This window comes from Bombus huntii, chromosome 11, assembly GCF_024542735.1.
Source record: "Bombus huntii isolate Logan2020A chromosome 11, iyBomHunt1.1, whole genome shotgun sequence".
Taxonomy (NCBI): domain Eukaryota; kingdom Metazoa; phylum Arthropoda; class Insecta; order Hymenoptera; family Apidae; genus Bombus; species Bombus huntii.
In genome coordinates, this window is record NC_066248.1 from 260954 (window position 1) to 282205 (window position 21252).

At 35.4% G+C, this 21252-nt stretch overlaps 2 protein-coding genes across 2 annotated transcripts in view; one reads left to right on the forward strand and one right to left on the reverse strand.

The window, feature by feature from the left end:
- Positions 1–21252, forward strand: part of LOC126871186 (protein shuttle craft) — a 223773-nt gene that overhangs the window by 104426 nt on the left and 98095 nt on the right. The gene's annotated exons all lie outside the window — the stretch shown is intronic.
- LOC126871223 (lachesin-like) overlaps positions 3083–21252 on the reverse strand; it is a 257466-nt gene continuing 239296 nt past the window's right edge. The window contains exons 5-10 of the mRNA XM_050629806.1: positions 20316–20444; positions 18882–19019; positions 14366–14515; positions 13224–13268; positions 5310–5375; positions 3083–4792 (exon numbers count right to left, since the gene is read on the reverse strand). Of these exons, the coding sequence (XP_050485763.1) occupies positions 4626–4792; positions 5310–5375; positions 13224–13268; positions 14366–14515; positions 18882–19019; positions 20316–20444 (695 nt within the window). The 3' untranslated portion in view covers positions 3083–4625. The remainder of the gene's footprint in view (positions 4793–5309; positions 5376–13223; positions 13269–14365; positions 14516–18881; positions 19020–20315; positions 20445–21252) is intronic.

Consider the following 21252-nt stretch of genomic DNA (forward strand, 5'->3'; position numbering starts at 1 on the left):
GTTCGGATATGTTTCGCGTCGTTGGATAATAAAAAGATTGTAAATTCGTTTCCCCTCGGTTCTTTTACGATCGCTGTAGAATGCATCTGCGGAGAATCTCAAAGCGGAATACCACATTGTCCGTGACATTACCAACGATCCTTTTATCCTGTCTCGCGATCCTTCTGATATTATTTTTTACGTTGATCGTTAAAGTCCCATAATCAGCTTTCTTTTTCTTCCCCTCCTTCTTTCCGAGTACGTTGCGTTTACGAACTGATGTATCGAACGCAAAACGATCGATCGTCCCATTCATAAACACGTGGTCGCTCGACCAGTGAAAATCGTATGTACATAATATGCGAAACGTAGAACCGTTATGTCGAGAAAAACTGTATGTGTATGAAAAACTATAGACCTTTATTTCAATCATCTAAAAGTATGCAGTGAGTAAGTGACGATAAAGGATTACTTGCCAAAGTTAAAGTGTTTCTATCTCTAAACAGGCTCAACGCATGGAACTCGTGTATGTAGAGTGGCTCACGAAGGTATTTTGTACGCTCATAGAATCTTTTCATCGATGTATTATGTGTTACATGGTGTAGGTGAAGATGTAGGAGGAAAATATTTGGAAATTTCATCAGCGATGTAACGAGGCTCGACCGTCGTGACTACGAGTATATTGGTCAAATTTGAAACGAATTTGAAGGTATACGATACGATGGAGATTACAAGATATTTGATGCAAGCATACGCAAGCTTCATAAAGATCAGCAAACTGTCTGAACACAGTCAATTATTCATTGTATTAATATCGCGCAACGTTCGGTAAGATCATTTTTAGCGTTAATTACATGTTTCAGACGATTTACTTATGCTATTATTTACTACTAGTTCTTTATTAAGCGTATGCTCGCGATAAACGTCTTGTAGCTCTTACGAGTCTTACCCACACGGTAGTAGTTGTCACGCTAACGATGTCTCGTTGCAGTACTAATGAAATTTCGGAAAGTTTTGTACAATGCCTATAACGTGTTTATACCTTCGCGAGCAACTCTATATTTTTCAACTAGCGTCGTTAAAACGTTAAAACATTGTTTATTTCGAAAAATTGATTAATTTTCATGCTACTGTCGCATTAATTCGCAAATAAAATTGCAGACGCACAAAGATCACGACGATCGCTTTTCGAGGTAACAACGAATTTTCACGTAAGTCGTTAATAGGTTTTCTTAACACGTCGGATCGAATTTTGGTCGGTACGTTCGGTTTACAATTATTTTACCTGTCGTACCTTCGTTATACATTCGAAATACAAGAAAACCGATAAGTACACAGTGCGAAAATTCCACTTTGTAATTTATTTATGCAAGATGTTCGAGTTTGAAATAAAAGACGAAAGAAATTAAGAAATACTCGTTTTAAAATTACCATAAACCTTTGGTCCTTGAGCTACGACAAACGTATAGTAAATAATTGAAGTATTGTCGAAGGACTTTTTAAACGTGTTTCGTATTTCATCAAAAGAAATAATTCTTTTTATTTCCGAAACACGTTGCACATTTTCATAAATAGGGAACAAATTTTTCTGATTTTACAAATATTTTTCGACATTATTTTGTCGTATCACGTAACGGATAAACTTTCTCAGATATCTATCGACGTTTTATGATGCGTGAATATAAACAAACTTTTCTATTTACCTACTAATGTAATCATTATACCGGTATATGCATTCAGTTTCGACGTATTCTAAGTACATACATCTATAATTTTTGTATTTAAATGTGTTTTAATTCTAAAGCCTATAAGCTTCACGCTCTTTCGTACATTTTAATAAAATCTCTATGTTAGTGTATCGCTTAATTAAATCTATAAGTTTCAATTTACATTCCACTCGTATTACATTTATAGACTATATAGTAAAGTTAATGGCGTTTCTTTTTTTTTTTTGTTATTCGAGACTGCTTAATGTCCCCGTTGTTACAAAAATTTGACGTAAATATGTATATGTATATAGTGTATATCTTTGAAATTGTTCAAGTCTGCATCGAATAGCGAACAATATGTAGATGCTGCCAATGGAAATGGAAAATTTCGTTTTCCCATTATTTAATCTCATAGTTATCGTCTGCCAATTATTCGTACCAGTTTAAAACACGATACCGATTTGGAATGTTCTTTGAGAATTTTTTGAGAAATCGGATTTGCGAAACAGATTTCCAATCGCTGTCTTCTCGTGTAACGATAGCGAACAACTTCTCGTATGAAGTGTGCTTCGTAACGTATTCACGGCCGGCCACGTAAATATTCGGGCACCGTCTAAAACAGAGTAACCTTTTAAAATTCGACTCGAAGTCGATTGGAATGTTCGTAAAAGAATTGGCGAAAGGATTAGTTTGCCAGATGACGCGTAAACAATTTTTGAAAAAATTGGAATTGACCGGGATCGGGAAGAAAATAGTACGAGTCGTTTTTTACAACTTTTTTAACCGAGCTTGTAATGAAAAATTAAACGATACATTTTGTAGATTTATGTCGGTTACATAGATATTGCATAGTTTCATGGCAATCGATCGATGCGGAAATAAGCGACAGACATAGAAAGGTCGAAAGACGCAAGGATCTTTAGATTTGCTACAGTTACAGATCGATCGTTGTGAAAAATTGCAATTTTCAACACGATGTTTAACCGTTCGTAGATCGTAACAACCGATTTCGATGAAATTTTCAACATGTACGTACGTAAAAGTATAACTGACATAAAGCTAGAAAACGTATTGTTCAAATTGTCGTTACAAAAGTTGTAAAAAGCCATCTTACTATTTTCTTCGCGATTCCAGCCAATCGCAATTCTTTGACACGTCATCTAGTAAATTAATCGTCTTAAGTCATCGAGAAAACTCATTGTTATTATTTGTAAAAACGAAATTATTCATAATAATTTCAACGTTCAAAATAAGGGAAAAGTTTAGGTGGGACGTGTCTCCGTAATTTTTTTCACCCGACATCGAATGTTTCAAATTTTAGTTAATCCTACCTAACTGTAAAGAAATTTTTTTTCTTCGCGAAGAAGAATTATCTTGGAGAACACCAGCATAATTTAGCAACGACAATGCGATTTTCTTACACAATTTTCACGGATAGCTTGAGAAATTACAATTGAGGGACTGTACATTTTTTTCTGCGCGCTGTTTCACAGAGAGATTCCATCTTCGATTGATCCATGATTTTTACGGGTCACGCGAGGTGTGATTTAGTTTCGGCCATCCTTCGTTATTTAATTATTTAATGCAGTTCAAGAGCGTCGAAACGATGCTCTCAGTCTTTGGATAATACTATATCTAACGTACTACATACAGTTATATTATATACATATATACGAATATACGATTACCTATACAAATACATGGGCCGTATTATAATACTTTATATATAATATGCGGTCGTATATGCATATGCATATGTATATGTATATGTATATGTATATGTATATGTATATGTATATATACACGAATGCATATCGATAATCGTTTCGTTCGATACACACTGTCCTTGGTATAAATACGAATCACTGGAGGCTTCCACCGAGGCTGTTGGTGCTAATTGTCGTGCGCTCGTTATTACGTATTCGCAAAATCGATTATACCAGATTTCTATATGTTATCGATCTTCCTCGAGACTAAACGACGGAAACGAAAAGTTTGATCTATCGTAACTTAACGTTCTTTTTTTTATTACGCAGCGATAAAAAGTTTGCGATATCGTTGTCACAAGAGATATAACTTTAAGCAACAAATAGAGGTAAAAATTAGATATTTGTAAAAAAGAGTAAAAGTAAAGCGCTATATATTGTAATTCCTTCTTTCGAAGTGTAATCGTAGTAGATAGTTTCGAAATTTTAGACAGAAACTTTTTCCCTGTGAACATTTTAGACACGCTCTGCGAAAAAATCTATGTGACTCTGTATATCTCTTACTTTATTATTATCTTCGTTTTCCTTTGTTCGATTATCTTTACCGCGTCTGTCTACACTGCGAAGAACATAAGAAAGAGTACTAAAAGTACTAACGTCTGACTAGAGAAACATAAAGATGAATTAAACAAAGTTTTCTAATTTAATCGCGTGAAACATCGAAGATGTTCATCGAAGAACGGCTACCACGATCTTAATCTCGTTGCAAAACGTTAACGCAACTGACTACGCGAAAACTACGAACGAAATTTGACATTGGCTACTATCTCGAAGTATAGCGTACCATTGAGCATGATCCAGGCTCGTTACACAACGCACCTGTAAATTCAATTCCAGCACAGGATCTTCTCGTGTTCCCTTACTTATTGCTCGCTACGTGACGTTCTCCGTGATAAAAGAATTTTTCCATCCGCTTAATCTACGCGATTACGGTTTACGAATAACTTACGACAGCTAATATCGTTACAGAATAATAATGATACTAATCATAATAGAGTATGTCGTCTTATAATACAGGTGTGATGGGTGGTCAGCGCGATTTCACGATTTAATTTATCCTCGGTATGGAGTCCCTGAGCGATGGATTTTTAAGTGGATTTACAAATTGTCGATGGGTGGCGATCGAAAGAAGGATCTGATGATAATGTGCTGGCACGGTGGGGGCCGCTCTTCAAGCCGGATGTAGCGTTCTTAACTGCGGATGATGGTAGAGGTAAATGGTGAATGTGACCAAAGCGAAAATCAAGCTGAAAGAGTCCTTGTTCGACGCCGCAGCCGAATCTTCGTAATCATCCTCTTCGTTTCCGCTGGTTTCTTTGCGGCCTCGTAACTTTAGATCTGCAAGAGGAAATCACGATACTCTTACGACGGCGTGTACAAATTGATTCGATGAAAATAGTTTAACGCAAGGTGTTTCGTTTATTTCATTTTTATTTGTTACCGATTTGTTATCCGATTCAGAGAAGAAACGCGCCTTTGCTTCAAAAATGAGAAAATTCGAAAATATCGAATAGAAAGCGTAGAGCAGAGTTTTTGAATACGATATAATTGCCAGCAACATAACGATACGTTATTTTCTTAATTAGATTCATTAACATTAACGAAAAGAACAACATTTATTTGTAGAACCGAATGAAACGTCGTTCTTCTCATTTCTCTCAAGGTAAAAAGAGAAACAAGTATTTCCACTGTTATTAGCTTTATAGCAGATACAAACGAGATACGAGTATATACACGTGTATATGTATATCTCATCCGATATATCGTATAATATCAAACGTATGTAATTAATAATGATAATCGTTATAGAGACGAGTTGTTTACGAAATACACGAGCGTATCTGAGACAATTTACCTCTTTCTTTCAGCATGTCTTGGTTTCCTTCGAATATATCGTTTCTCGAATTGTGCCTTAATTTCCCTGTAACAATATCGATGTTTATCAGATAAATCGCATCGAGTCGTGACATCTTATCGAGATACGAGAATCTAAACAATCCTGTAAACACGGCACGGCATTTACCGTTCTAAAAAAAAAAAAAAAAAAAAAAAAAAAAAATATCCTTCAGAATGGAATACACGCTATATCTCTAACGTATTAGATAGATTGTAATATAAATTGCTTCCTTTATCGTTTTATCATCTTTTTGTCTTTTTCAACGTTTCAAGATATTCTGCGTTCCATACTCTAGTTTGTCGTCCATTTCTCCTCAAAGAAGAACAAATAGGCGAGAGAGAAAAAGGAATCGTTGCATTTTTATCCGGTTTTTTCAAGTAAACAGCTTGAACCGGAGTTGACGTTAAATACGAATGAAAATGGAAAATGGAAAACCGTGGTTGCCTTTTCGCTGCAACCGGAAAATCGATCGGACGTTTTGTCGAAGTTCAAATCTAAGTTCGTTTGTCACAGTGAAAAATGCATCTTAGAGCTGCGTATTTTCTCAAGTAACGAGGGAAGAAGTTAAGAACAGGAGGTGGTTGCGAAACGACAGGATAAACTAACGTAGATCGACGCAACGATCGAGACATAATTGGCACGTTCCTTCGTGCCTTGATAAAAGATTCTCGCTAAATTCTCACTCATTTGAAACTTTCGTGTATTCTCTTTCATGTTGTTCGATCCACTCATATTTCTTTTCGTCTGATTTAATATTTTTATCCGCGAATCGAAAAAAAACAAAATCGAATGGAAGGTCGAAGAATAAACAGGATACAAGTTCATTGGCATTTTCCAAAGAAGATACGTTTTGCGTTAAATTTTATCATTTCTCTGTTCTAAACGCTTAAACAAAATTATCGGCCATGTTTTTGCGCGAAAAATCAGTGAACGCTATAGAGTAAAGAAAATTTATTTTTTATATTAATCCATTTTATTTATCGGATGTACGTATCGATTATGATTTTCGGATGATCTTGAATATAGAAATTGCAAACGGTGCTAGGACCATACGTGCTGTTTTTCTTTGTAAGTTGTCTCTGTATAAATACTCGAAGCGATACCTATCGGCATCGATACAACGTTTCAAAGCGAGCAATCGTCAATCGCTATTCTCTTCCAATTGCTTCTGGCATCAGCGGCAATTCTAATTGGGAGATTTCATTGTCTCGTGGCAAGAGCTAACGCGATTAACCTTTTCGAGGGCTTAATCTATGCGCGAGTACGTTTTTCGTGTCTTTATAAAGATGGTGAACGAACAGCGCAGAAATAATCTTAAAAAACTGGCCTCTGCACGACTACCTCCGCCACGTTACAGCTCCATCGATTTTTTGGCTTTTATACGAGGAAAGCGAAAAGCAACTTTTATCGTCAAGTCTTTTCACATATGCACGTTGACGAAACTGTATCGCCAAGGATACCGGTGTATATTCATCCGCTGTTTCATCTAGTCTCGTTATTTGTATCACTGGTTTTTCCTATCGCGTCTAATGCCAAACGTCCCTATAAATAGATTCAGATTCCGAATTCAGATTTCAGGCTTAATCATATAGAATTGTTTTTAGGCCGCTATCTTTCAGAAATCTAAAATTTTTTACCTTTTTCCAATTATCTAATTATCTAAATCGATCGTCGTGTTTTCTATAAAACCAACGAGTGTTCCGCTGCTTAGGAATCCAATCTAAATAAAGTAAATTCGCCAATTTTTCAATCCCAAGGAAGATTCTACTACAAAGCATATTTTTGTCGAAAGAAAATAATTGCAGGTGTCGAATGTACATAGGCTGCGTCTGTGTTACGCAACGATTGACTTTTTCCCGCCAACATGTATCTTTGTAAAGCAAAGAAGTAAAATGTATTTAACGCCTATGGACGTTCGTAGAATGGAAAGGATTTTTTAGACTTTCCTTTCCGAAAGAAGCTACCGAAAGCCGATCGCGGAATCGAAGCTTGGCTTAGACAGCGAACGTTTAATAGTTGAATAGCAGCGCGTCACATTTCATTCTCGTGATTTTGTTCGTTGGTAATACTGCGATATTTGCTCTAAATCCCGAAGCAGGTACTGGTGCAGAGAAGAGTGGACAGAGTTCAATAAAGTTGACCTATGGCTCGAAACGGCTCTATAAATCTTCCATCGAACGCAACGTCGCCTCTCAATCTGTTAGCATCAAAATATTTTGCATATATCGATTTCCGGCCTTCGAGTGTACACGCAAATGCGGCTGGACACTGAGCCAATAATAAATCCTGGATTTTTCATTACAATAGAACAGAGAGAGAGAGAGAGAGAGAGAGAGAGAGAGAGAGAGAAAGAGAGTATTCATGAAATAGAAAAGTGAATGGTATCCCTTGTTGTTAAGAAACGTGCCTATTGAGTATTAAATTCAAATCGATCGAAGCAAATTAATAGAGACGTCGACACTAAAATTATTCTACCCGTGTTCTCCGTCCGATGAAATTAATCATCCGAATATTAATAAAAGAATTTCAATCTTAACAAGCGATCGAGCAAGTATAAATATCCAAAAAATATTCATATGATTAATAACATTACACTTTTTCGATCGATATACATAAATATATACGCGTATATACGCTTAGATAGTACATAATTTACAGATAAATACACAATGTTGACTAAACATAATAATTTAGTAATAAATTTACATCGATTTACGATGGATTACAACTTGAATATTAACTAGGAAAAACAATGAGCTTTTACTCCCTGTGTAATTATATCAAATAGCGTTCTTAAGAGGTTATTTAAACATACCCGAATTATAAATCATCCAGTAGGTACGAGATTATGAAAATGAAGAAATCCTTCCATTGTTCATTTTTCAAAGAAAATCCCTGAGAAAATGTAAATGTGGTATAAATGAAAAGAAGCTCCGTACGGAACTGGTTCAAAGGGAAAGAAGATAATAGACATAAAGGTATATCGGGTGATATAGCTGAGGGAAGTTGCATATGTGTGTGTGTGTATATATATATATATATATATATATATATATATATACATATGATGTAATATTATAAATTTATGTAAATTTAAATGTACAAAAATGCATAGAACGCTTAATAATACACGATAACAATAATGTACAATACTATATAAAGTATCCGAGGTAAGATTTTTTATAATATTTAGAGACTGAAAGTAATCTGTGCTTGGATTTTACTATTTTTTAATCGATCGCGTTCGTAAAACTATCATTATCGCAAAACTATCGTCAAACATCCGCAGTCTAGTAATTCTACGTTAAGATACGATTAACGGCAAAGTATTTTAATACAACATTCGTACATACTCCTCCGTATTTAAAATTTTTACCAATAAAATATGACTCCAACTATGATGAAACGTACGATGAAAAGTTGAAGCACGCGCAAACTATTTTAACGGGTCGGAAATTTTTGTGTTCGCGTTATATACAAAATAAAAATTTCAAAATATTTTAATTTCAAATATTTAATACCAGCTATCGCTATTATATGTACAGCGATTATTTCTACATCTTTCAATTAGAACTATTTTTCTTGATGTTTTCGATATTGGATAGAACGATATCTGAAATATTTGAAAATCAAACTTAAAAGTCAGTTTCGTGAGATTTATTTGTACGAAATAGAATCTCGTGTTCTGTATGAACTGTTAAAATACTATGATACGATACAATCTCGATTTGTAGGGTATAATTTTCAATACCGTTACGTACAGTATTTCTTTGTACGATCAAAATTTTATCCAGTCATACTTCTTCGTATTTGCGCGCATTTATATTTCTGTCGAATATTCCAGCATTATGAAGTGGCGAAAAAAATATTCTCTGCAAGAGGTAGTTTAAAAAACACGGCCGAATTTAGTTGCTCCGGATAGAAATCGCGAATAATGTTGTCCAAAGTTGTTCAGAAACTAGCGATAGAATGCGCAACTATTCATACGCATTGTTCAAGTTGATAACTATCGACACTATTGACGATAATTTGTTGCAAATACCAAAACGGTCGATCTACGAATATTTCAGTTATATAAAAGCGTAGTTCATCCGTTACACGCATCCGTTTTATTATTATCGAGAAATGAACGAACACCTTTTACTAAAATGCTCGATATTAGTTGAAACGGTAAATTTGAAATATTTAAAACTGATTTCGCAAGTTTTATTACTATTTAATACAGCTACGTGCTATATGTTATCTTCGGGCAAGGTACACGTATAAAAAGTTAGATTTTTCTAAAAGAACGCTACAGATAGAAATATACGGAAATATGTATACTACGGATACGTTAAAAAAGCGAAAGAAAGAAATTCTTCCATCGAATATTTTATTCTTCGTTTACGATTTAACTTCCGCCATCGTACTAAATTAATCCAATTTTTCCCCTAAATTTTCCTCTGTCCCATCAATTTCAAACATTACGTAGCATTTTATTTTAAACGTTGCGCGAATTCTAGTAATAGCTTTGGAATTATTTATTAGAGGGAAAATTGAGAAAATTGATTATATAAAATAGATATATTTTAAATGTAAATATAAAAAGGTATAATAGGGAGAATCGACGTTTTATCGAAAAGTATAAAACTTGGATGAAGAAGCTATTACAAACCACGTAAGGATTTATAATTCATGTAAGATAGAACGTTGAATGTTCGTAGGATTTTCGGAAATTTGCGCGTGTATTGAAAAACGAACTGGAAGTTTAGCAAAAGCCTGGCATTCTGCTCGTAGGGAAAAGGGTTTGATGAACAAGGTGTAAGTTCAAAATGGCATTCAACCGTGGCTTTTTATAGAGGCGTTCTTCTAAACGTCTAGCTCCTCTGAAACGGGTTCTATCGACTTTTGTACGTCTTTTTCGCAACCAGCTGCCTGTCGAAAGCAAATGAGATGGTGAGCTTGTAAATCTGACACGGCGGTTCCTATTCATTCGCGATTTCACACAGAAATGGTTCCGTCTCGACTTGAAAAACGAGCGTCGCGATCATGTTGAACCTGAACTGTCCTTGGAGAGACTTTCAAGAGTTACACGTACAGATCTCTGTGAATTTTTCGCAGCAAAATCCGACTTTGCCAACGTTTGTATTTCACAGAGACTTAACGCGTAAACATCGAGTAAAATAATTTTTAAGGTGGGTTTATACCAGGTTCGTCGATGTGTCCTGCCATTTTTATTCCCTCAAAGTCCGTATCTCTACCGATTGACCTATCAAAGTATCGGATATATTTCCTCGAAATTTCGTCACACAGTCTCGTAATGATTTCAGGCTGTCTAAGGACGATTGTGAAAGCTGCCTCTGTCGCAAGTTTCGTTATCCGTAATTGCAAATACGAGATGCACTTTGTTATTTCAACAACGGATGATTTGTTCAGCGATATTAGGTGTTTCGCTTCTATCTATAGCTTATAGACTTAACTGCGATTTGTGTGGAAATCTCGCAACAGAAATGTAAATATAATAAGGAAAATGACTGGCAATAGAATTTTTCGATCGATCTAATGTACGAAGGAAGCGTTATATCTTGACGCGTCCTCTCCATTTATATGCCTCAGTTTGGTTCAAGTGTTACAACGCCATACATTTGCAACGAAATAGGCGTATATCTGCAAAGTTGTGCTTCGTGGCTTTAAAGCAAACAATAGGGTCGAGATACAGCGATAGAGTGACCAAACGATATCGTGGGATTTATCCTTCGATAGCCTTAAACGGCCAATTCAATTTACACACAGAGGATACTAGTACGTTTTATACAGCTACGAAGGATACTGACATCGGACGGTGTACCAACGGTTAACAAAATCGATATCGAAGGTGACGCCAGTAGAGTACACGTTGCACGGATATAAAAGTGTCGATTTGTTTACCAGAAATCGACAAAGCTTAGTAACACGATTGCTAACTGACAAACAATCGTCGAACGGCATCTGACTATGGTCGAATAACCTCGTTTGTTTGCTTCCACGATAAACGAATCCGACGTAATCGAAACATATTTTAGTATTAAATCGGTAAGCGATACGAATTAGGTAAATGGAACTACTACTCGCGAATATTTTATTCTATACCATAATCGTATTATTAACCGCGAAATAAGTAGTTTCACGCGAGTTGCGAAAAAGATGTTGGCAATATTTATACACGCTATCGTATGTATGTTCGTTGCTGTATATCACGCTAATCTCGACGCATCAAAAACGCGTGGAAAGTTCGAAATATTCGAGAAACTTGTAATAAAACTGTATTTACGCAAAAAGTATACTGGTATTTTATCCAATGAAGTTGTCACTGTGTATACCGCGTTGTCACTGTGATATTACGCGAGACAAATACGAACGCTGAAATTCCTTTGATATCTTTGTTCTTCTGCCAGCGTTCGATCAACGTCAAACGCGAAGAAATAAACAAACAGAAAAAAGAAATTTAACCGAGTTACTCGGTTCATCGGAGTTGGCGAAAAAAACGAAATGTTACCGCGCCGTGCATGGTAAACGTAATAAAGTTGGGTCGACAAAGTTCGGACAATTTCGGACCAGTTATTACCTTACAAAACTAATCCACGTGGATTCGATCCACATTACCGCTGGTGATGCTATCCTGTGGCTCATCAGAGGAAAGGCAATTTTATTTTCGAAACTGACACGCGATTATCCCAGGGCGAAATAAGCTTTGATGGGGGCCACGTCGGTGAAAGCAAGGGACTCGTGTCTAGCTTTTGTAGAGGTTGTGATTCAAGAGAATATCCGTTGAGTGGATTGGCATGCACAAACCAGACACTCGATCTAATTAATCAGCGACCCGTTATTTCATCGCAAGTACGTTACGCTGCATCATTCGGAAAGTACTACTCGACACAAAGCGAGCAATAACACAGCGAGCGATTTCTGGCTTGCGTGTCGAGCATAAAAAATAAAGCACCACCGCGGACGATCTGGATTCCCTGAGACTGACAAAAAAAAAAAAAAAGAAAAAAAGAAAAATAAAACAGAAAGAAAGAAAGAAAAAAAGGCAAAATACCGAACGGAATAATAACAAGTAGATTTCGAAATCGTTAATCCACCAAGTGTTGCCTTCCGTGATAAAAATGCGATATTATTTGGAAAATGTATCGTGCGTGGAAAGTCATGCGACAAAAGGGATATCGAAGTATAAGATATACGTACGTGTCTTTTCTATTATAACGAAATTGAAAACTTCGTTCTATAGCAATAAATATCGTTTAAAGCAACATTTTGAACCAATTATACGTTTTAATCAATTGTAATGCGAGAACGGTAAAATTACTGTAATTGAGCAAAAAGTTACCGAGCTTGTCGGAAGAGTTCGCAAAGTAACAATTTATTGGAATTTTAATATTACCAGAGACTGGCGATAAGAAATCTCATTTGCGTATCAAATTGTGTCGTGATTATGTTTGAACCAACTAATGCATTAACACCACTCCAAATTGATTCTATTCCCTAACCAACTATTTGGATTACTGATAATTTGTTCCTGATTTAAAGGCATGTTTGTACGTGACATGTATTAATATAGCGAGGCTAATGCTCGGAAATAGTTCGAGTAATTAATAAACGTAACGTTTAGTGGTATGTTTATTAAGTTATATAAACTTTGAACAAAATTTCGCCGAGATAAATTTTTCTAAATCGATTTGGTGGCAAATTTGCGGCAAAGATAATTTCTAAATGTATATCACATACGTTTAGAATTGCCGCTGGATCTTATTTATTATTGCCTTCGATCTTATTATCGTACTATCTTGCAAACTATGATTCTCAAATAAATAATATTCGTGGCGAAGAAAAATAAAATGTAAACTAGGGATTTACCTTTGTATTTTGTATTACTACCAGTAGAGTTCGAAGATGTTATTGCTAAAACATATGGAAAAGATACATTATAATTATTTTATTAAATTATTTATACTAAAATATATTTATATATATATATACATATATATACAACCAGATACGATGATTAGATCAGACGAAACGTCTTATCGTTAGATACATATATGGCTATATATTGGTTATTTAGAATATGTACATTGAGATATTCGGGTGCTAATATTTTAAGGCGTAACGAGTATAAACAACAGCGGAGAATTTTATAAAAACATACAAGATTGAATTTTAGAGAATAGAATTGTATTGTATAAACGTTATACGTTGTCGTTGTATAAATAAATTGAAAAGATTTTATCTCTTTCCGTAGAATTTAAAGGTCTCGTGTAACTACGACTTTAAATAAAAAGAGCTATTTGTCGCGATAGCATACGAATATTATAAAATAACGATATAAAATATAAAAGATCACGTCATACTCTTCGATATCAACCGACCAAACGATACGTACTGGATGATCGGAAACCAAGTTTCACGACCGTCGGATCGATGGAGAATACTTTCAACGGTATAATTCTGTAATTTCTAATAAAAAGCAGGATAACTTCAAAATTGTAGTAAAAAAAGATAAAATTTGTTATCGTGATATTGCGATCGTGAAGCGATGAAATCTGGTTTTTAGAAGAAACGTGTTGAGAACACGGAGAGATTATTCTGATAAAATTTTATATCACGACAAAGCTACCGTTACGAGGTATTTAAAGAGTTTAACAAAAGGCTTCAACTAGGAAGTAATTTTCGATGAGTTTCCTTAAGCGTGGTTGTTTTAACGAGATGAGCCGCCCGCTCGTCTTACTATAGGCTGAAAAATCGCCTGCAAAATCCAGAAAATTTTATCGACGTTCTACTTTATTAGCAGTAAAATCGCTTCTATTTGTAAAAATAATGCGACCCTTTCGTAGTTCTAAAGAATATAATAGTTGTCGAAAGAAAATTAAAGCGCCGTTGAGACGATACGTATTTTGAAATAAAGATTTGTTGCAAGTTCGGTAAAATTTTGTTTCCGTATACAGGCAGTGTACAGATAGTGTTATACGAATGTTGGAAAAATACTTAATTATACTCACGATAAACTTTGATGGTGCCATCGGTGTCTCCTAATGCATTTCTAGACACACACTTATACGATCCAAAATCGGATGGACTGACGGAACTTATCGTTAATTTCATATGAACTTTATACGCGTTGTCCAATAGTACAGGCTCGTATTTCCCTCCTGAAAGAAATTATAATCCTGTCAATTCATGAATCGATGTCGACATTAATTACTATTGAAATTATATCGCTTTATTATTTTGACACGTTATTAAAATAGAAGTCTACATACACCTGACGCGGATCTTATTCTTCATTCCACATTAAATAAAGAATATATCGATAAATTTTATTCGAAGGAATATTTATTCGGTACTTGTGCGAAACTTTATTGCAATTTAATGAAACGTATTTCCCGAAGTATTGTATTAAAATTTGAAATTGCAATATTTTGCGAATCGTATAAAATATTTTACAAAATATTACATAAATATCGAAATTCCGATTACGATCACTATTCGATTTAATAATTTTAAAATAGATAATTAAAATTATTAAATCGAATAGGTAATTTTATTACATTATTATTTAAATCGATATATTGATTAGGATAAAGTAAAGTAGAGTAACAATAACATATATGTACGAAGACAAATTACTTAGGGACGAAGTTGACGTTAAATATGTACGTATCAACAAAACACGATTAAATGGAATAAAATTTGTAATTTGCTTTAACGAGATAACTATCATGCGTCGAAATCGAATTTACTAAAACGTCGATAATATTGTAAAACTTGTCTAAATACGTTATCTCTACGATGACAAACAAATCATCGAGCATTTGAATTTCATGCAAGAAATATCCATATCGAATTTGTTACGTTGTTTTACGATTTCGAGTACGCATATGCGATTTACATGTATTACGTATAAAAAGAAGAGAAACTTTGTATTTTTGTGTTTTTGTATTTTGGTGGTAAATTCACGTATCCTCTCGAAGAGATTCAAATTGCCTTCGATAACGTAGTATGTTAGACGATCGTGCAAATTTTTAATAAGCAAAATCTAGTGTATCGTCTTGTGGAATGGCGAGTGCCGCGCGTGTTACGGTTTCGTATCTAACGAATATTTCACCGCTGTGTATCAAACGTGTTCGGTTGCAATTAAAAGCTTTCGTCTTTTCTTTTTTTTGCGAAACAACCCGTTTAGATTTCTAGACGGTCATGAAATAAAACATCTACACACCGTAATTTACAGAGAAAAGTTCAGTTCTTTAATTGGTGGGTGCTAAAACGATGGAAAAGCGAAATGTATTTAAACGACTGATATTTTTTGCCGCTTGGCACCGCTTATAAAAACTGTTTTCAGGATAGTTATCTCGCATATTTACGGCATAGCAGTTTCTTTAAGTCGTGAAAACAGCATGGTAAAATGTTGATTCTGTGTTGAAAGAAATTTAATAGCAGATTATGCTTTGTACATTTCATTCGTTACTCTGTATTTTCCTTAATTTGTCCTTTCATTTTCGTTCTACGCGGTTGAGCGCGACCGTGTCTTCCTTTCCCTTGTATTATTACGTTCGATAGTAAACACTGTCAGCATAATTTAGAGGAATTTCTACTTATGCCTAATATTCTATATATTTTGGTATTGTCGTCAGGCCAAGGTACCGACCGTATTGTACGTAGACCATCGTACGATGAATTTAAAAAGCTCGTAATGTTGCGATTACGAGAAAGTATAAAAAATAAGTCAGTTTATAAATCGTATCATCGATTATCATCGGCAAATTACGATCATAAAATCGGCAGGTTAGTTCCATTTCTAACGAAATACTGGCGCCTCGTAACCACGTCGTCATCTTAAAATGACGACAAGTCGTGACGATCGATCCGGTAGATAATAAATAACTCTTCGCTCGCCGTTTTTTTACGGAAATGGTCGTGTACCGTGCAAAACGAGTATAGAAATTTCAGCGTCTTTCGAACGAACGTCACAATAGTTCAATCAGTTTGAAAGATGGGCCAGCTTATTTTAGTATTCGTCGTGCAGCAGTCTAAGTTAACGTGATTTCTGTTTAGATCGACACCATTCAGAGACGTTTCCGTTCTCCGACTGGTAAGATTCGAGATTCTATCGAACGATGGTAGCTATCTTACGCGAATAGAAAGGCTACGTGGATGCAAAGCGAAATAATGAAAGGAAAGTACGATTGCGAGGTGAATAACTACCGGCAATGTCCACGATTCAGTTTCCCATGGTTAAAAACAGTTTGCTATTTGGGAATCTCTTTGAGAATCTCGAATGAATTTTACGTTTACCGAGCCGGATAACCGAATTCTACAATCGCAATGACGATGCCTCGAACCATGCTTCGATAAGCACGAACCATCATTTTCCGAGAACAAGTTAAATATTTTCTGCTAAGTAACGATTATTATCGTCGTTCGCATTCCAATTATCGTAGTAGCGTCAATTTTCGTCCGTATAAAGAACAAGTAAAACGAAAATCGACGAGATGCTACGGAAAAGTTACATGGAAAGCTGTAGATAAAAATTTCAAAGCGCAAGCAGTAGAAATAAAAGGAAAGAAACGAATTTCTTATTCGTTCCAATGGTAAGTTCCAAGGTAAAGTATCGATCGAAACTGTAATTACAGCGAGAGGCATTTAGGCTTTTGGAATATTTCGATCTTTTAATTATTCGATATACGAAGCTCCTACGTTTGAAATTCATATTTACGCAAGAAAATATTAAGCGAGGAGTAAATGTACATTGACAAAAATTGCTTGTACTTGTATTGAATTGAATTCGCCTAACAAAGAGATCAGTTCAACGCTGTTAGCGTTATCGGCACCTGGCAAATTAAGACGTATCGTGCTTAAATCTCTTGATCTTTTATCCTTGGTACTTCGTCGACTTTAAAAAATGCGCAGTAAAAAAAAATATGACGCATCATCGAGCATAACGACGGTGGAAATTGTGTAGCAACCAGATTGCGGCATCAAAATTCACGTTGCAAGTATTATTATTGCCTTCGATACAGATGCAAATATCAACAAGGTTATCGACGTAATAACGACAGCGGAAAAGGGCACACGTTGACGCTTCGGTCTTTATATACATACACGCATCCTCGACTCTTCTCGTAAATGCCAGATGAAATCATGTTATACTTCTAACGTCCTGCTTCGACTCTCATGCATTATTCAAAAGCTAATTCTGTTCGAACAACCCACTGAAAGCTAAATCAGACGAAACATTTGGTTAGGCGCGTGATGTATCAGCCGGATAAACGCATTAGACAGTCGATTCGGTTTTTCAATCGACGCATCGATCCATATACATGTAAAGAGGTTTCCAAGTCGATTGTAAAGTCGCAGAGAATATTTCAAGGTATCGGCAAATTATATGTAACATAAACTGTGCAGAGCGGAAACAGAATTAAACTATAATCATTGCATAACAACCTACTAATAATATCGGCGAATGTACAAGTTAGAAATTATTGGTTATCTAGGCTTTTCAGTTACAATTTTCTAATTCTATATCGACGATCAAATTTCTGCTAATTCGTAGAATTTAATTTCCTTTATTACTAAATTTATCGTCGTTATAGAACAAGATTTATCAATACCGATACTTCGTAACTGGCTAGTTGTAAATTTACGTTGATAATATTATTTCAATTGTTAGGGCCAAATTAGGGCCCACATACATACCTGCATATACAGTAAATAACAAAAACATAGATCGACTACTACGATGTACAGAGCATAGATTATTTATCTAAATTTCTTTCATCAAAAACCGTGACGTTAACATATTTTTTGAAATCGACGCATTTGTAAGATTCGGTTTTTATTTCATAATACTTGTCTCGCGTTTATCGTGACCGACATAGATCGACTCTCGTTAATACCGAAATTCTAGCAAAACCAACGGTTCAAAACATTCAGAGTATACTGAAAAAATACAAAAAAAAAAAAAAAAAATTGGTGTAATTCAAATGGACGACCGGAAGATCGATCGAGTATCTGACGATGGAAGTGGCAATTGAAAGAAAATAAATTCGGCCAGCATGGAGGTTGCTGACGCACGACCTTACACACAGTTAGGAAAGGATGGACTTGCAAAATGTATTTGACGGAAACCACTAAACGAGCGGAGATCGTGATACGAGGAAAATACGAGGATCTGAAAGGAAAGGTGGATCGATGAAGAGTACTAAAGCTGCCTTTTATAGCTGCCCTGACATAAAGCGAAGCTGAACGTTTATATTCGCGCTTCCTTCCACGCGTGTTTATGCGTTTGGTACGAAGCTTTCGTTATTCAAAGGTCTCCTTACAACCAATTACTCTCTTTTCCTTCTTCTTCCTCTTCTTCTTCTTCTTCTTTTTCTTCTTCTTCCTTGGAAGATAAATGCAAGAAGAGTGTACGCGGATACGCGATTACACCTTGGAAAGACCAGGTTGAAAGCTATCGGAAGTTTTGCATAAACGACTGCTGGAGAAAATAAACGGTGAATCGTCGTTTTAATCTACCTTGTGGAACTATCTCGTCCTTATCCCTTGTCCAATAATTGATGGATTTAGGATAAGCCTCCGAGTGGCACTCCAGAGTCAACTGTTGTCCCTCCTGAGCGCCCACCAATTGATTCTGCACCGAAATCATGGGTGGAACTGGAAGAAGAAAGACGGATCTGCACATCGCGTAAATAAACGTTTGCTTTTCCCTTCGCGTTCGCTTAGCTTTTGCATTTTATCGCCGTGGCTGATAAATTGCGGACGAATAGTACGATAGTACGATATAACGATGGAACGACTTGATTCAAGTTTTTTTGCTAATTAATCATGTCCAAAATAGAGAGTAAGAATTTGAGAAGATTCGCTTTAAATTCTTTCGCTATGGTGGTTTTAAAATAAGAGGGATCTTTTGATATCGAAATTAATAATCCGTTAAGCGGACTGTCCCTGTTTCATATGTACGTACTTAATCGTGGAATTAAAAGATAACGAAGTCAAATTAATTCCGATCGAGTCGGTCTTGATCCTTGCAAATATATATATATATGTAGTATCGTGGAACAAAGGCCTAGGAAATATCGGGCGAACTATAAACAATGTCGCGAGAAAGTCGAAGTACCGACAGGCCCAACGATGTATCGTCGGTCTTTCGGTCGAATAGGTTACGCAAAAAAAAAGGCCTACGTGACTTTGGCTACGAGCGGTTGCGGAGCACGTGCGTGGTGGGGCTAAGAAAAAGACAAAGGAACGATGAGTCATTCGAGAAACAGAGTGTGATTCGAAAAGCAGAATGTGAGCGGAGAAGCAGAGTTTTGCGAGTGGCGTTGCCGAAAGAGTGTTGATTGCGTTTTGGTAAAAGTCGAGTCGCTATCTAGTTATTTAGTTGCGCTGTTTTCTGTACATTTGGTGTGAATAGTTCAGGTTGAACAACAATCGTCTTTTTCTGTCCGATTAACATCTCTATTGTCCATTCTTTGTAAATATACTATATCACGATATTACATATATATATATATATATATGTATATATGGAACAGGTTAATTTTACGCGAAAGACAGGTAAAAAAATAGATGGTTTCTAAGCAAAGAAATTATTGTATTCAAGAAATTCGGAATCTCAGTGACATGTTAACGCGTCTTATCGGATTATTAGACTAATAAGATACGGAGTTGAACAGCTAAATGCTTTGCCTACTTTGATCATTAAATATATTTTTCTTCTAATATGGATATGAATGGTAATATTAATTACGGCATTGTATGGTATGTATTGCACGAGTGGAGATAAAGATATTTTTGTATTATATGGCACGTGTTTTTCAGCAAATAATTACTTATCTTATATTATATTGTATTAATGTAGGTTGCTCGATGTATGTATATACATAGCGAAATTCCAATAGCGAAAGAATCAAAGGAGATTTTAATCGGCTATTGATAATATGTACTTACATTGAACAGTCAGCATAATTCTTTTACTAACTGATGGTGGCACGCCATTCGATGCGATGCAAAGGTAGAAGCCCATATGTAACCGATTTACTTTAGATATATTAAAATTTGGTCCTTCGACACTCTGCACTGTAAAATAAATTTTAACGATAGTTAAGCTTAACTCGTTCGAGCGCACGCTAAACGGTATACGGTATAAATCTAATCTTTACATGGAAATTGGTATCCGTTTTTAAATATAACGTTTTCTAACGTTACTTAAAATTCAAATATTTTAAAATAAGCTGTCATATAAAATTATATTTTGTTCAATAAAAGTCAACATTGCTTTCGTCGTATCAAGCATCCGCACGTTTTTACGAATTAGAAAAACAAAAAATCTGAAACCTTGCATTGTCTTTGCGTTCTACTTTATACCATAAATTTGATAAAATGTTAATAATACGATTTCTTCTGTTCTTATCGGATAACAAAAAAAAACTGAAACCGGCAATGCCCTGTTACCTGTAAGTTGGACATTCAAAAATAATAAGTATTTCGGAAGCGAAAGGACTGAAGGACGGAAGAAGGAGAAAGAAGTGGTCGATATCGGTAGAGATGAAATTATCCATGAAAATGTAGTAATATGGAAGTAGAAGCGGATGGTATTGCACCACCATGGTAAGTACCACTCCCTTCATATTCTTTTTTTTTTTTTATTCTTACTACAGTGTCTTGTTGCTAGAACATTCTGAGAAAATTTGATCAGAAAATGCTAGAACACAGTGTACATGGCAAAAGAAACGAATTTTTACATATAACGTATCTCTTCTTGAAATTGATATTTACGTATGCTATTTTCGATTAAACAGATTTCACATATAGAGTGGCGTGATACTGCTCGTTGAAGCTTCCTGAATGTACGCCTTTTTTCCGGGAAGTTTCGGTGAAGTTACAC